The 18,016-nt window shown below is 45.1% G+C and overlaps 1 protein-coding gene across 2 annotated transcripts in view; it reads right to left on the minus strand.

Moving 5' to 3' along the window:
* Nucleotides 1–18,016, minus strand: part of MAP1B (microtubule associated protein 1B) — a 362,796-nt gene that overhangs the window by 29,877 nt on the left and 314,903 nt on the right. For both annotated transcript variants that reach the window (XM_069224161.1, XM_069224172.1), the window contains one exon: nucleotides 3,573–3,811. In XM_069224161.1, coding sequence (XP_069080262.1) covers nucleotides 3,573–3,811 — 239 coding nt within the window. The remainder of the gene's footprint in view (nucleotides 1–3,572; nucleotides 3,812–18,016) is intronic.

Below are 18,016 nucleotides of genomic sequence, written 5' to 3' on the forward strand. Positions count from 1 at the left end.
GAATCTTCTACTCCGAAGAGTGAAGATGCTTACTAGAGATGGAGGTGGATGTTTTTACCGACTTGCTCGACTCCGAAGTGGACAGAGGAGTGGCCTTTTTCAGCACCAAGCCCGAAGGTCGGTCGATGACAGTCTTTTTTCAGGCCGAACCATGGCCTTCCGGCAGTGGTGTACCCAAGGCCTTTGGTTGTTTTTTATATATGGGCGTATGGGCAGACGTGCTTACGTGCAGGCCAGCAGTGATGGGTCTATCGTCTTCCGATTCTTGCTTGGAGTCGGTGTCTCGGATGGAGACTGCTGTCTGCGTCAGCTCTTCCTCCATGACGTCGAGATGTTCAGTGCTTTTCGATGCCATTTCTAGTCTTCGGGCCCTGCAATCTCAAGGTCTTCTTCGATCGAAACGATCGACAGGCTTGGCAATCTTCTTCTCGATGGTCCGGAGAAAGGCACAAATTACAAACCAGTTGTTGGTCTGTATATGGGTACTTCGCTTGGCACTGAGAGCAGAATCAAAATGGGGTCCGATCCATCAGGCTTTCCATGCAGTAGGCCCGAGTCGGGCGCACGCGCCCCAAAGGATGAAATGAAGATTCTGACGGTAATACCGGTTCGATGCTAAATGGAAAACGCGATCGAAACAATACTGACGAGTAAATAGGTTTTCTAAGGTTTTCCGATTCAAAATCTCGGACCGAGAGGAAACCCGACAGCGAAAAGAAAACAATCTAACAATGAAGTTGATGCCCATGCGCACTGTAACCAAGAGGAAGAGTCACTCGGTCCCGTGACTCCGAAAATACTTCTTTGAAGAAAAACAACATGTAACACTCCAAGCCCAACACTAGATGTCGGAAGAGATATGCATAGCATGTGTACCTGCAGCTACACATGCCATCGAACACACATTTACAACTGACAATTGGCTGATTGGGGTTTCTAATACAAAAGTAAATTTGATGATCTGCTTCACGTTTCTCTTCTATAGGAGCACAGGTGAACACAAAACTTTAGGTTTTCTCTACGGATTTAAACCAGTTTTACAGGTTGTGCTACATTCTGAATAGAGCAAACTGCAGAATCAATGACATTACAATCAGAAGAAAGGACCTCTACCTCAGGGTGGGGGAAAGAGAAAGCAGAGCCAGTGGGAAGAGTCACAGTGCTGGTAGACCTATTTCTACAGGTCAGATTCCAAAAGAAAGGTCGTACACCACTTAGGGGCCATCATCATTTGTGGTAACTTTCAGAAGTAACCATTCATTACATTCTATCAGCACTTGTTTTTCCGGAAGGCAGACTCTGATTTCTATCCTTTCAAGGTAAGAAAACTGAAAACCTTACATCAGGTAATAGACATCCGTTATTTACAGAGCTTGGGATATGCATAAGTGTGGTATTTACCACTACATTAATACTGAGTGTTATTATAAACATCCTCATTATCAGTGGTGCTACATGTGGTCCTACTTGAGCAATGCTATTGTCCAACAACAGAACTAATAGCTTGCCTCCAGTTTAATTTCAGATCATCGTCTTAGAATCTGTGAAATTAATGTCATTAGTAGGAAACATCTCCAGAAAGCAGCTGTGATTAAACAAGCAGACACAGTGGTCTATGATATTTCCTCTAGTTAAGTATCATTACGTTTGAATCATCTCTCTGCACTCTTTGTGGATGTTGAGCTAAATTGCTCAGAAACTATTCTAGCAAATAAACTATTATCTATTTCCTTTTCGGAAGCGTCAATGCTTTTACAAACTGTAGAAACCACAACTAAGACAACAAACTAAAACTGGTATGCAGTTCTGAAAGTTCCTCTGCAAGTCCACAACACTATATTATTAAAGGACATACAAATCTGTGCCTTAATGAGTTGTGATTCTCTGCTTTCAAGTCAACATTTAATTTCGTCCTTAATTAACCCACTGGCCAGGTAGTAGTCATCACTGTATCTCAATAATTTAGTTGCCCAACTGCATTATTCCAGTGGTATAGAGGATAAACTTATGAGTTGTAACTAAATTCAGTTACTGGCAGAGAGGTAGGTGGCACCAGCTGTCAGTGCACTCTCAACTCAATAAAAGCATTTTATCTCAAACTGGAGCCCTCTCTTCCTTCCTGTCCCAGGGACTGGTGAGAGAGGTTAGAAGGACATTTTTACAAAGTTGTGAAAATGATTCCCCCAGTATTATGGTGTGGCACTTTCATCAATTTATCCCATCTTCCCATTCATGGGAAATAAGTAACAGATATTTCTTCAACGGCTTCAGCAACAGGGTACTGTTTTATGAAGTTGTGGCTCGTGGTGCACAGAAGGGCCAGGGAGGTGTGGGTGGGTTTGGGAGAATGAAAATTAAATAAAAAAATAAACACTTACCTTGCTCACCACCGTCGCACCGCTCCAGCCGCTTCTCCTCAGCAGGCACAGGCTCCCAGCCTGCCCTGAGGCCAATCCTGATGCTGCTCAAAGCAGTGTCAGGATTGACTGGGAGCGCCCAGCCAGTGTACTCCCAGGCAGACTGGGAGCCTGTGCATGCTCTCTCCAGCCCTGCAACACAGTGCCAGGCTGGAGGGAGCCCACTGCGCATGTGTGTTTGGCTGGCCAAGATGGCAACGAAACATGCATGCGCAGTGAGGGGGAGTGCTGTGCACTCCCCCCTCAGTGCACGTCACAGCCTGTGGCCACTCCCTTTTTACCAAAAAACGATAATAAACATAGTTAAATATTGTTTTTTGGTAAAAGGTTTGCAGCTGCCGCTACTGGTGGTGGGTGGGGGGGTTTGACGCGCCTCTGCCCTAATGGAGGAGCCGTCCCTGGTTTTATGGCTGTGACCTTTAGATCTGAGGGTGAGATTGATGGTTGAGTGCTCAATTCAATGCATTTGACGCGTGGTAACATCAAGTGATAGTTTTGGTTATTACCTTTGTCCCTGGCTGGGAGAAAGGTGACTCTCTGACATGGAGTCTAGGAAAATGAGTATCATGGTTAATATTAGATGACAATTAAAAAAATTATTTTACTGCCTCCTTACATTACAGATCTATTAATATGTAATCTTTTTTACATAATTTATCCACATACAATGAAATTATGTGAACATTCCATCAATTTGGATCCTTTGTCTTCTGTGTATAAGATGCTGGGCATCGCAACAAGGGATATCCACCTTCCAGAACATTTGTCATGGGAATAAAGCTTTCTAAGAAACCGGTCATACAAGTGAAACCAGTCCTATACTGTGATCTCTGGTAGTAAGCTTATATATAAATGCTTTCTGCCCACTCTGATTTCTGGAACCATGGAACAAAGCAGTTTACATAAAACATTCACCAGGGTTGAGCGGGTTATGGCTGCACACATGGAAAAGCCTCTGCCGTTTGTCAAGTATTTTACAATACTGATCACAGGTGCAACATTATTGCATTCTGCTGTACAAAGTACATTGTTTCTCAGTAATATATTTCTTGTTTACCTTTTAATCATTATGTGACCTTTCTCTTGATACTAGTGTTTTGAGGTATTTTTTTACCTTTCATCTGAAGAGCCTTATTCATAGCCCGATCTACATACCTGCATATTGCTTCCCCATTGGGCTTTGCCTTCCAAAAGAGCATCCAGCACAGCTCTGTTGGGCTCATTTGCTGCTGCGTCATTACCGCTCACCACATAATAGGACGACCTCACCCTCTTGAAAAACTCAACATCAACATTTTTGTCACTGCTGTGATTGGGAATATAAACAAGGTCCAGATACACAGGAGGTCCAGGAGGCACAGCTGCTACTTTTGCCGATTTACTACTTCCGGTTCCTGAAATATAAAGCAAAATAATTAATTTCCATTTCTTTAATGGACACTTTACCATAAAATATACAGTTAGATGCTTGTGAATGTGCTCAGCACCTAGAGACAACTTGGTATACTGTAAGCTATACAAATGGTCAATCTGTTATGTGTGGCTCTTCTAGAGAGCCAATAATCGGATTCTTAATCCAATAATTCACTGCTATGAGGTAGCAACAGTGGGTAACAGAACCTGTTACCCACTGTTGCTAGGTCATCAGTGAATTTCAGGCTGCTTTGGCTGGGATCTCTGAGAATCTGAGAGCAAGAAGCACTGCTTCTGTAGGGAAGGGAAAGGGTAGAGAGTGGTGGGCGGGTGTCAAGAGCCTATGTATTTTTTTTTTCATTTGGGACATGGAGGAGAGACCACATGATGTATCGTTCTCCAGTTACTCCTTTACTCCTGCATATCAGCAGAAAGCAGAGGCAGATAAATATGGGGTCTATACATAACATAAAATGATCGAAGAGTGAAAAGTAAATAAAGGGGATGTTTTTCACCTTGGGTTCTCTGTGACATCAAGGACAACTTGAGCTTTGCTCTCGATCTGACGTCACTCGAAACCCCCAAACCCCTCAGTAAAAAAAAACAGATCTATCTATCTATACATCCATCCACCCATCATTGGTTGAATTGTGGCACCACAAGCCTGAGTATCAGATAACCTTTATGGATAATTCAGAAGTTCAGGGACCGGAATTGAGTTTGTTGCAAATGGGAAATACTACAATTCCTGGAGGAAACACAAACATCTGTGGCAAATATGCTGATGTAAATTCTTTCTCTACAATGCAATAATGGTGGAGGAATTTGTACTGAATGACTTAGCTCTGAGTTTACTGTTTCCAATTGGAACATTTTTCATTTGCAAGCATATTAGGTCAAAAATACATGGCAAAACATTGACAAGTCAAAAAAATTATTTATGTGGAGTTTTATGTTCCTCTCCGTGGATTTTTTAAAATGCACCAGCAACCAGTACACTAGTATGCAGATTAAGCCTGTAATATTGGTCAAGAATCTGATGGCTTTGAAAACTGACAGACGTATTTGTGGCTCTCTTATTATACAGAACGGAAAAACGTGATGGATGGAATGAATAAAACTCAGTCACTGGTAATTAATCTGTATTGTATCCACTCCATCGTTTTTCGCTCATCTTTAACAGACAGGGATCCACCATACTTAAATCAGTCTGAAGTATACATGATGTATACAAGGTTCGCATTCTCCTTAATGCTGGAGCATGGGGGCTTCGTGACAAATAGGATTCTGACATTCATGCCACGTGACCAGCAAATAAATAAAAAGGCAAATTTCCAGGTGTGTAGATTAATCTGTGAGATTTGGGGGGTTGTGAATCTCAAATTTCCCAACAAAAAAAAAAACTGTGGGTTGCAAAGTAGAGGGGTGAGATGACCAAGGTTCAAGATGGACTGTTTGCATGAGGAACAGGTTCAGTACTGATTTGCACTAGGTGGGCCTCTAGAGAGCCACAGTGGGCAAAAAATGATAGGTTGTAATGCTACCCTAGCGAATGCCAGTTGCTACACTATTTACAAGCATTCATCCCAACACCTTTTGGGGGTTTGATTGCTAGTAGTATGCCTAGGAACTTGAGACTGGTGCAGCTTTCTGAGTCTACTGGCAATTTTTATTAATTCCAAAAAGTTGTACATTTGTACCCATTCAAGGAGCACTTCTATTGGTGCAGATTTACTACTTTTTTGGTAAACTGGTCACTATGTATATTTAAGATATTGATCCAATCAATCATTGGCAAAGCCGCTGTGCAACACGGCCTAACACGGCCTGAAGTGTAAAAAAACACAAACAAAAAAACTCTGCTACAATGCAGTCAATGCTGGCTGAGGTATATAACTTGTTTTCCCCTTTAAGCTATGCTGGCCGTAAAACATGCAAAAAACAGTACATAGTAATCTGGCCTTCAAGAGCAGCAGGCTACCTCTTGTGACATGCATTCACCGAGTATTAAATTACGCCGGGGTACAAACTGGGACATACACACACAGACACGCATTAACTTCACATGCACACACTTGAAGAACATGTACACAATCACAGAAACATTGTAATAAAAACAGCACTGGTTTTACAAGTTTTACGCAACTATCGGCAGGTCATGTAGGATTAGAGACGAGAGCAAGAGGGAACACTGCTGTGTTTGCATTTTTACTCATTTTGCATTGCAAACATATGCCCACCAGGTTAAGTCACCAATTTAAAAAAAAATTATTCTTTTCCTGTAGCATGCTTATGCTTGGAGGTTTTTGTGGGTGTTTTCTGTGTGGGTTAGGAAAAGCAAAAATGAGCAGGCTGGTGGAAGAATGGGTGCATTAGTGTAAGATATGTGTCAGAGTACACATAGAATGAATTATTATGTGCCTAAACTGACAGCGTCTGAAAAGGAACTTTCGTTGATAAGCCAGAACAACTGACATTGGCAATAGTGTATGCTTTGTTATTGTTTCTGCAGCTGTTTGTTGACTGTTTTTACTTTTTTCACTCCAACAGGCTTTCAGGGGTGTAGCCAGAGAGGGGAAGAGTTTGGAGTGTTTTACCCCCATAATAAATGTATTTTCTGATAAACAGTTGAGTGCAGGTGCTTTCATTCGGGTATTATGAGATGTCAGTTGGATTTCACCAAAGATGTTTACATACACACAGACAGAAATGCACACAAACTCCATCCCTCCCTCCCTCTCTGTTTTGAAAGTCCTCAAAATATTGGTTATTTTACAGAACATTCAGTTTCCTCTTAGTATTCCAACCAATTCATCTCCCTTTCCACTGGCCATTAGTCCCCTCTCATGCACTCTACTTGTCGTATAATAATGTATATTAACATTATATGCCAGCCTGATTGTTGAAAAATCTGAAGATCGCCCCCTTCCCCCCAAACAATCTTATTGACCAAGCTACGACCCGGCAGGCTTTTTCCGTGTTTTAGTCAGGACTCAGAAGGCAAGTGAGACCTACTGACCGAGCCAATGCTTGTTTTACTTTTGCAGATGCTGTTCAGTGTTGGGCAGCAAGCGCTGGTAAAGCAACAGTTAACTAATGCCTTTCAAAGTGAGACATGTGGCTTTGCCAGTGCTTGTTCCGACTGCAACTTGGCTTTTTGTGGTATTTAGTACATAGCAGTTCATTTGGAATTTTCCCGGCTTTCATAAAACGCCTACTCTGTCCCCTTGACATCTTCACTCTGCTTCCTTCCTCCTCCTCCTCATTTATGAAGAAGAACCATTTTGAAGAACTCTGAAAACTTGGTATCGGAAAACCTTTCTGGGCTGCTATGTTCTCTTCGTCCATGCATTTATTTTTACCTTGCTTTGTGTCATAAAGCTTTAATCATTTTATATTTTACTTTTTTATTTTTATTTTTAATATTTTTATTTGTCATTTTAAAACATATCAGAACAAAGACAGAGCAGTGCAGTTCAAACATGGAAACTGTACCACATTTAAGCTGTAGTTTGTCTGTACAAATCATATATAGTATCATTGTTTGCATTCAGAGGCCAAATGAGCAGTGGCAGGCAAAAGACAATCAGTACTGCAACAGCCAGATTGACATGAGTGGACTGAATTCAATATGAGCTGGTATCATCAGAAGTCTGTGATGTTGGAGGAGAGGTGTCTAATGTAAACAAATAGTCCCTCAGTGGTTGCCAAATGTCTCGGGGTCTACACATCACAGGCTGTAGTGAGGCGTAGAGTTTGCTATTAGTTTCGAACTATGCAAGATTGGCTAACCAGGAATGAATGCTAGGCGCATGTTTGGACCCCCATCGAAGTGCAACCTCGCGCTTATCCAGCAAGAGCGATATCGCATTGAGCTGTCGTATGGGCTTTGGTAAGTCACCGGTGTATTCAAGAAGGGCCGAGAGTGGGTCAGGTCACAGAGGCCAACCAATAATAGCCAACAATCTGTCATATACCTCGCACCAGAAGGGACTAACGTTAGGGAAGGTCCAGGTCATATGTGAAAAATCAGCAATCAAAGTACAGCAAGCAGAGTGACTCGGGTCCATTTGAACAGTGTTGATGGGGGTGATGTATGCCCTTCTAAGGAATTTGAAGTGCATCAGCCTGTGGCGTTGGTTAGGTGAGACAAATCTGGTCTGCGAGCAGCAGGCCTCCCAAACATTTTGGGATACTGGATGACCCAGATCTCTCTCCCACGATTCCCTTGGCAGTGCTTTTGGGACAGGGAGAGCCCCAATACAAACTAAATAGTCTGGATACTAAACGCGCCCGAGTTCACCGTAGCAACCAGGGTAAGTGGTGCAAACTCGTCAGGAGCCAACTGATAGTGTAGCGTGCATGCATGTCGCGTTGTAGACAGCATAGTACAAAGTGTTGCAATTGTGTGGCGCGTGTGAAACGAGTACGTGTAGTGCGTGAAAATATTTGCTCATCTAGGAAAACATCACCAAAAGTGTGATGTTGAAAAGCACATAATGTACACTGCACCAGCGCCTCCTGTGTAATGAGTATAAATGGATTATTAATCAGGGTCAGTGCTGGGGAGTACAATGTGTCGCATTGAAGCAAACAAGACAGTCTGCGCCAAGCTCAGCTAGTCGTGGAAAGAGTTTGAATATCTCTGCAATGTAGTGGAACCACTCCCAGGCAAAAGGGTATTCAGTGGGACAGGATCTGACAGGTCCCACTCTAGGATAGAGTAAGGGAGGCGGGCATCAGGATGATACCAGTGATACGTGTATGGACATTGCGTCACCAAATAATAAAGCTGGAAGTGGGGGACCCCAAACCCACCCCTCTCAGAGAGGAGAGAGAGGATTTGCCATCGAATGCAAAGATGTTTATCTGCCCATACCAGTCGAATGACCAAACTGCGAAGTGTAGCAAAAAAGGAATTAGTAAACTGGATCGGAATATTCAGAAATAGATCCAGAAATTGTGGGATAACCACCATTTTTATGAGCGATATCTGGCCCGCCATAGAGATGGGCAGCTTTACCCATCTATCCACCTGTGCGGGGAATCTCTCCAGCGCAGGTCCATAATTGAGCTGTAGCACCTGCTCCTTGTTTCTGTGTAAATGAATGCCTAAATATTTCGCTGAGTAAGAGGCACCAGCATAAAGGGAATACTGTCTCAGGTGGACGGGTACTGTCGGTCAGCGGAAACAGATCCAACTTACTCCAATTTATATGCAGCCCAGAGAATTCTCCAAAGCGTGTCACTTCTGCCAATATTGGGGCATGGTTCGAATCCGGATGGCGGACAAATAGCCGAATATCATCTGCATATAGCGACACCAGGAGTGGACCACTGATCCTTTGCAGTCCTCTGTGGATGTGTCCCCTATGTAAGTGGCGTACAAGGGGGTCCATTGCCAGAATAAAGAGCAGAAGCAACAGAGGGCACCCCTGCTGCGTGTTATGGGGAAAAATGAGGAGAGCTCAACATTAAGCCATATGGCTGCTGAGGGCTGTGAGTACAGCAGGGAGATCAGTACTAAGGACAACATGTAAAAAGGGCCATTCAAGTGAATTAAAAGCTTTTTCAGCATCCAATAAGCTGATTGCCACTGGAACCTTTGGGAGACTCTGGTTATCACCGCAAAGACAGTGTGAAGATTGATAGAGGTAGAGTGGTGTGGAACAAAGCCAGACAGAGCAAGGGAGACAATCTTATCCAACAAGAGGGACAGGCGGGTAGCAATCATTTTGGCCAGGATCTTATTGTCGAAATTTATCAGAGAGATGGGGCGATATGACCCAAAATATAGAGGATCTTTGCCAGGTTTCGGCAAAAGGGCAATAACCGCCTCTCTCATTGATGCAGGGAGAGCCCCAGCCTCCAGAGCCTCGGCACACACCGATACCAGATGAGGGCTTAGAATATCTTTGTATTTCTTGTAAAACACTCCGGTAAACCCATCCAACCCCGGGGCACGTGTCCCATGCAGCGAATCTATTGCCTGCGACAACTCCTCAACAGTGAAGGGTTCACTAAGGAACTGTTGTTGGGCGGATGTTAACCAGACCAACGCAATGTCATCTAGATAGTCTTGTAAAGCGGGACCCAGCGGGTATAGAGCGTGGAGTAATATTTGAGAAGTTCCACCTGGACCTCAGCGGTACTGACGGCAACACTGTAGTCAGGCATTTTAATTTGGAGAATATGGGACGCAGGACATGAGGGTCAGATCAGTGTGGCTAGCAGTCTCCCGAGCCTGTCCCCCTCTCCATATCTACGGGCTGTTGCATACTTGTCCATGTAGTGTACCTCCCATACTGCTAATGCATTAAACTCATCAAGGAAAGACTTTCGACGACCCAGTTGAGGGGCAATATCGGCACCCTTTGTTTCCCGGTCAAGATTGGCAAGCTGTGCATCCACCCGCGCTAGATCGCAATGTATTTCCTGCAGGACTCCAGAGTGTGTGGAAATGCAGAGGTCTCTGGTATAGGCCTTAAAGGCATCCCATAATACTGCTCGGGTACCCAGCGAGCCCTCATTTAATTTTAAAAAGTCAACCCCCGCCTTCCTCAAGGATGCGCAGAACAGAGCGTCCAACAGCGCCATGTCCGGGAAACTCCAAAATTTCCTGGCCCAACCATCGCGGGTATAGAAAGTGCAAGTAACACCGGGGAATAGTCAGATAATGTCCGAGGTAGGTGAGTGACATCCGTAACCCACTGCACAGTAGCATCCGTCAAAAGCCAATAGTCAATACACAACCAGGTACCATGGGGTGCTGAAAGAAAGGTGTGGGCCAACGTACCAGTGCCAAACAGTCGCCAAGGGTCATGTAAAGCGAAAGTACTGCATAGATCACTCAAAGCCCTAATGGAGCGAGGCTTGGACATCGGGGCACGAGAGGTGTGGTCCAATGCTTGACCTACCGCCAAATTAAAGTCCCCACCCACTAGGATGTGATCTATATCAAAGCAATCAATATGTGAATCGATATCCTGAAAAAATTCAAGAGCCTCAATATTAGGAGCGGACACATTTACAAGTAGGATCTTACGATTATCCAAAATCCCCGCAATCATCACATATCTGCCATTGCCATCCACCGGGGCCGATAGGGGCTTAAACGGTACTGTTTTATGAAACAAGATACATACCCCCTGAGGGTAGGTGCTGTAACTAGCAAAGTATTAGTGCTGGCCCCACACGGCTGCAAAGAGGGTACTGTGCCGGCGGAGAGATGTATCTCCTGCAGGGAAGCAATTTGCACCACTTGCCTGAGTAGGTACTGCAGCACCATTTTACCTTTCCAGGGGTTATACAACATTACATCACACAACCCATATGTGTGAAACAACCCTCCCACCACCCACATCCAGCCTAAGGATGCCAAGCGAAACCCACAAAACCCTAGACTAAGACCATTACAACAGAAGAAATATCTTGGTATTATCCATGGGAGCATGATAACGCAGCCACGGAGTACGCCCAGCTGCTAATGATATTGACAGAGTAGCATAGGAGAGGCCAACCTGACTTAAACAAAAAAAAAACGACAGTAGAGCAGCGAAACAGCGACTATCAGATAGAATCGATGGGGAGCGCTGTTTATACAAACATGACGTGACCACAGTCCAGGCCATCTCATCTAGTCTGGGGGAAACAGTTCCATGCTCGAAGCAGGCTCAACATACAGATTGTCACGCCCCCGCGATGAGCCGCGACCCACCCAACCGGGTATTCTGCTTGCAGAACTTCATGGCCTCACTAGGGTTATCAAAGTATTGCGATTTGTCATTCACCTCCACTCTCAACCTGGCTAGATATATCATGCCATCGCGTACACCAAGAGAATGGAGAGTGGCCTTGACTTCAGAGAATTTCCGCCTGGCTTCCTGCACTGTAGGCGTGAAATCGAGGTAGAGGGACACAACTGCTCCCTGATATTGCAATGGGCCTTTCTCTCTGGCAAGTCAGAGGGCGGTGTCTCAGTCTCTATAATTCAATAGGCAAGCAATTATCAAGCGGGCCGGTGCCCCGGGGGAAGTCTTGGGCTCAAGGTACGATGCACCCTTTCCACCACAAAGATTGAGGTGAAGCCTTGGCGCCCCAGTAATTCCACCAGCAGGTTCTCTACAAACAAGTCTAACTGACCAGTATTGGTGGATTCTGCAATACCGGCTATTTGCAGGTTGTTACAGCACCCTCTGGCCTCTAAATCCTTATACTTTATAGCCACAGTCTTTAATCTCCCCTCGACCTTCTCATGGCATTTTCTGAGCATCGCTGTTTCGTCCTCAATGGTAGAGTTTCGACCATCCACACCATCCGGGTGTGATTGATAATTGTCCAACCTACTGCCCATGTTGTCAAGCCTGGTGGTCAGCAAGTCAAACCTATCATCAATGGCGCGGAATCCAGCCCTCAGCTCTGCCAATATTTCCTAAGCTCCTGGTGTCTGACCTCGCATCTGACCGCTATGGATGTCTTCGGATTCCCTTGCCGAGGAAACAGTCATGTCTTCCTGCGGCCTCTCCTCAAAAGGAAGTTTCCATTGTTTGGGCTCAACTTGGCCCACGGCCACCTGGGGTTGCCCCCCCAACCGGTCCAAGAGTACACCAAGAATCATTGAGTAAGGCCCCATGCCACGTGAAGAGCAATCCAGGCAGTAGCAACGGGGCCAACAGTCCCCAACTAGGCCACTGGGCAGGCAACTCCAATCACCCACACAGTTCAGCAGCGCAGCGCTGCTCAAACGTCCAGCGTGTACCGTTCAGGGATGTAGGACCTCAGCTAGGCCCCCGCATTGCTAGGCAAACAGCATCGATTGTAGGACCACCAGTGCAAATTGGGGCGCGACCCCCCCCGGCAGCACAACGGAACAGCAAAGAGTGGGAGGGCGCGAGGACCACCTGCCACATCGCTGTTGGCCCTCACGAAGACAGCCAGTCCTGTGCCCTCATGTAGAGGGATGCGTCGCCGGCCACCCCCTCGTGTGTCAACAAGGTTGCAGAGAGGGCCGCTCCAGGCCGTACTACCACTCGGCCCCCTCCGCAAAGGACAAGGGGGGGGGGCGTGTGACACTCCCCCAGCGTCTCTCTGGTCTTGTGGGTAACTGCCCCTGGTGGACCCGCACAGTCAGGTGGCCCAGCCCCTCAGGTTCCCCCGAGCCCCTGTCACCTCAGCACCTCCAAGGCACGTAGGCCGGCAGGTGTGGGCTGCAACAACAGCAGTGCCCGCGCACTGTGAAACCCGCAGCCACGGCTCCCGTGAGCTCCCCCTACTCCTCACCGCTTTGGTCTCACCATTCGTCCGCCTCTGGGTCCCAGGTGCCCTCTCCTGTCTAAGTGTTGGGAGCCTCCACAGGAGCTTAAGAGCCACGTGGCCATTTAGGTCAGTGGCTTGGCCACGCCCCTCATTTTATATTTTGGATTGATGTGACGTGTTGTGCTTTGTAAAGCACTCTGATACATCTTCTAGGCTTAAGAAAAACAAGAATAAAAGACCTACTTTTTTAATAGGTATGTGCGTATGGCTCCACCGGTATTTTCCTGTGTGCACAAGTGATTGGTGATATGTGGGTCCTTGCTTTGCGTGCATGTGGTGTTTTTGTGAATGCATATGTGATTTGAGAGTGTATGTATATCTGGGGTGCTTATTTTGGCATGTGCATACGTGTGATTGATTGTGTGCGTGTGTCTGAGGTGCTTGTGTTTGTAACGCACATGTGTGATTTGAGAGTATACATGAGCCTGGGATGCTTGTGTTTGTATATGCACACTTGTGATTTGAAAGCCTGCCTATGTATGGGGTGCTTATGTTTTATGTGCACATGTGTGATTTCAGAGTGTGCATATCTGCAGTGCTTGTGTTCGTATACATACAAGTTTGAGTGGTCATACGCAGCACATCCATGCGCCAAGATGCTCAAGGAACACACACAGAGGGATATTTCTTATCCACTACCCTTGGGCCCCACTTGAAAACACTCGGAACATGCTTTTAGAGCTTTTTATAAAAGGTTCCTTCAACCTATGGCTATGAGGAGGAAATGAATGAAAGGGAAAGCAATGATGGGGGTCAGAGAGGTGGTATATGTACTGCGGCAAGCAGACGGTGCACATTGTCAGACTGTGTACATCAGCCGTGGGGGAGGAGAAGACCCTCTGTTTGCAGCAGGAACATCTCCCATCCTTCCCCTAATGCAGGGGCATATGCTGCCCAAATCCATCTCAACACTGCAAATCAACAAGTGAGTGGGGTTGGGGTGGGTAAAGCATCCCTAAGGAGCCAGAGATGGAGAGTGACAGGACAAATGATGACATTGCAGATGCACCGTTGGGAAAAGGAAAGTGAAAAAAAAGTTCCTCGAAAGGGGGCGATCAGTGGAAGGACACGAGCCACAAGCCACTAGCTATCAGCCAGAAACAGTACTTGGTCCAGGCTCCACGGAACAGCTGAAACAGAGGAAAGAAGACAGAAAATGCAGTCTGATAACATGAGAATTGGCTGGTGACCAGTGACAAGTAAGAAAACGAGAGTGACCAGCCAAGTTACAAATAGTAAGTAATGGGTTTCCTGTGGGCGGGCTGTAAGTCCCTTTTAAGATTTTTTATCCCAAAAGATTTTGTAAGCACGCACAAGCTTTGCGCAGGCAAACCCTAAAAATTAAGCCTTTAAAACATCTTAGTGAAATAAGACCAATGAGAAAAAACGGCAGAGACATAGCAGACCCGACGCATGAGCCCCAGATACAACTACCAAACCAAGAATGCATTTAAGGGGTGTCACACCGCAAACCGCCCCCACTGAAACTATGCCCCTACCAATCCAAACTGGGTTTGGTAGTTCTCCCTGGGAACTCATGACTATGGTCGTGTACAACACAACAGCCTGGAGAACCTGGCCATGGAATCACTTATTTTCAAATTAAAGTCACTGTACATACTAAGAAGCATTGAGGGTAGAGTTGTCAAATTAGTGCATGCCCCCCAGAAAAGCCCCAAAGATGAAAAATAAAACAGTAATAAAGTTAATTTATTACCATTTTATATTTCACCAACCCTACCCGAACCACATGTCAGGATGGGACGGGCCATTGATGCAGCAGGGAGGAGTGGTCACTTGCTGTGCACTTAGGTTTAAAGTGTGCATGTCTCTTTGACTGGCTGTCTTGCGACGACCGGCCAGACATGCTCATTTTAAACCTCTCTTACCCAGCTGTGTTAGACAGCTGGGTTAGAGAAAGCACAGGCCCCCAGTGCTCTTGGAGTGTAAAGAGAGGTCGCTCCCTCCAATCCTGGTGCTTCTCTCACGCTGGTTACCAGCATGAAAGCAGCACCAAGATCGGTTAGGGGAATTGGCTGGAGCCTGCAGAGCGTGGATGAGACAGAAGCACAATGCGGACTGGAGCGAGAAGGACATCAGACATCATACAGCAAGCAAGGTAATTGGCTATTTCTTTTTATTTATATTCCCCACTCACCTTGCATACATGCACCCACTAACCACCCCTTTGCCTGTCCCTCACTCTTCTTAGTTGTCAGCCCTCACTGCTTGGCTCGCGAAGAAAAATCGACACCGACATATCAGACCTGAGTCGGGACCCGCAGACCCAACTAGGAGAGCAAGAATGCATTTATTTGGGAGTGTCACACCTCAGAGACACGCAGTGAAGCTACGCTTCTGTAATTTTCTCCTGACATTTGAAATGAAGTAACTCTTTAGCACACCCATAACTGTTGTGCAAAAATGTTGAGAGCATGTGGACTCCATTTCATCATGTCTCTTCTTTCAAGTCACTTTAGGTGGAGTGGGGATGGGCCTTGGATAAGGAAGAGATGCAGATATTGCTGATCTGCCTATAAAAGTGAAGGTCATGGGGTGCAGGAGTAGACCTTCAAATCACTAGTCAGTCTTAACAGGAAAATGTTTTACCAAGGCAAGTATCAGACGACAGAGCAGGGGCGCGTTAGACCAAGATTTAGTTCACTTTTCCACCTCAAGCTGGCTATATTGATGGCTGGAAAGTGGGTTGAAGAATACCAGAGCTCTCACAAAGTGGTAACACAGTCCATGTCAGATATAATGGTGGACTTTCACTGTGGGGAACAAAGGAAACTCCAAATGGATTAAGTCATAAGTAGGAACAGATGTTTAAGCATGAAGCAGTGAATCTTAATGCTAAAACAAGGTGCCTTGAACAGTGCTGTTGTGTAAAAAGAATTCTGCTCGTGCAGGCCTAAAAAAGAGAACCAAACTGGTAGGAGATGGCAATTGTAATATGATAGATGAAACTCTAAAAGTGAGAGCCTTCAAGTAAAAGCCAGTGATAGGGTCAATAAATAAAAACCCTTAGGTGCACTTAAAAAAATGTTGAACGATTATGAAATCCGTTGGGCATCTACAATACCAGGGTAGACAGAATATTAATTGATTCAGAAGTGGTTACTGGAGGAGCTAAGCTTCGCTGTAGTAAAGTGAATCTGGGTGGTACAGAATTCTCTGACCTACCTGTGAAGGCCAGTGGAGGATTCTGTACCAGGGTTGGAATCGGTAAGCAGTCTTTTCTTGTGCCACCAGCTGTTAAATTTCTCACTAGTCCGTCTGTCTGGGAGAGTGTGCCGGAACTAAGGTTGAACTTGGAACAAAATCTGCAACTACACATTTTTTAGACACTTTGGGGCCGAGTACGAAAGCATTACTGAGTACCAGAAAGAAATATTACTATATGAGTATTCTCTTACATGCCTTTATAAATCACTCTGAAACGTTAGCCTCTGTAAAACTGCAAAGAGGGTACAGTCCTATCTGTTTGTTCTAATTGTATATAACTACTCCCTGAATATCCCCATCCATTTATTCCCCCCTTATATGGTTTGGGGCAGATTCACTATAGCAGGCACAAGTATGTAAAAACTATAGGAGTACCGCTTTATTCCAAAAATGCCTTTGTGAATAGTGTGATATGTGTTAGCTCTCGGACGTCCTTGAGATATGCAATTGTGCAAGCGGTCATTGCAACTCGTTGTTTTGTGAAGGTGATGGCTTGATTGCTTCTTAAATATATGGACTGCCACGTCCATATGTGGATACAACCAATGCAGCTGTGCATTCCCCATGGGCGCTATTAGTCATAAAACAGGTCCAAACGTATTCCTAGACCATGAAATGTTTTATCTGACCAAGATGTCATTGCTTAATAGTGACAATATGCTACCGAACTCCCTTCTTCAAATTATTAGTAACAAAGAATAGCTCAGATTTAAGGTGAAGTGACTATTCATCACATCCCTAGTGAGCTGTCCGTTGGGCAGACAGTCCCAGTTAGCAGGCTACAACACACTGAAATGAGTCCTGGTCAAGACGAGCAATCCCTGCTGAAAGAGGAGATAACTGAGCTACCAATCAGTCTGCGACCAAGTAACGTGTTTATGCATCATCCAACAAGGAACAAAAGTATATCGGAGACGGTCCTCTCATGATGTAGAGTGAATTTATTTGCCTGCTTCATTGAAAATAAACAATCACAATGAGGTTCCCATGAACTCTCTGTGAAGCCGCGATCTTAGTAGCCAGTAAAAATCTGTTTTTGTGGCATGCAAAGGAGATATCCAAATGAAGTCAAGGCGCATGGCGTGCAGCCACACCTGCAGTCTCGCAACGCTATCTCAAGAAAACCTGCATGAAATAGTTTCAACATATATTAGGGCAGAAGAGAAAATCCTTTCTTTTTCTCATATCCAACGGTTGATGTTGTTTAATTGTCGATTCGAGTTATGTATACTGAAGAATGGGTACTTGTCTCCCCACATGTAATGAATAAAGACCTGGCTAGTTATTTCTATTTACTTTGGGGCACTCCCACTCCATCGGTCAGCTGTGTATTGCTACACTATGGGCCTGATTTAGAGTTTGGCGGACGGGTTACTCTGTCACAAACATGACGGATATCCTGTCCAGCGAATTATGATTCCCGTAGGATATAATGGGATCGTAATGCGGTGCACGTTTGACGGAGTAACCCTATCCACCAAACTCTAAATCAGGCCATACTTGGGAAATAAGGTAAGAGCTTAATAACTTAAGGGCAAGGGTTATTCATGTAAAATAGAGGTTTAATAAAAAGAAACAAACCATCATAAGACAAGTTAATGCCCCAGGATGAAGCAGATCCAATATAGTTACATATGATGTAG

The sequence above is a fragment of the Pleurodeles waltl genome, chromosome 1_1, assembly GCF_031143425.1.
Source record: "Pleurodeles waltl isolate 20211129_DDA chromosome 1_1, aPleWal1.hap1.20221129, whole genome shotgun sequence".
Lineage (NCBI taxonomy): Eukaryota > Metazoa > Chordata > Amphibia > Caudata > Salamandridae > Pleurodeles > Pleurodeles waltl.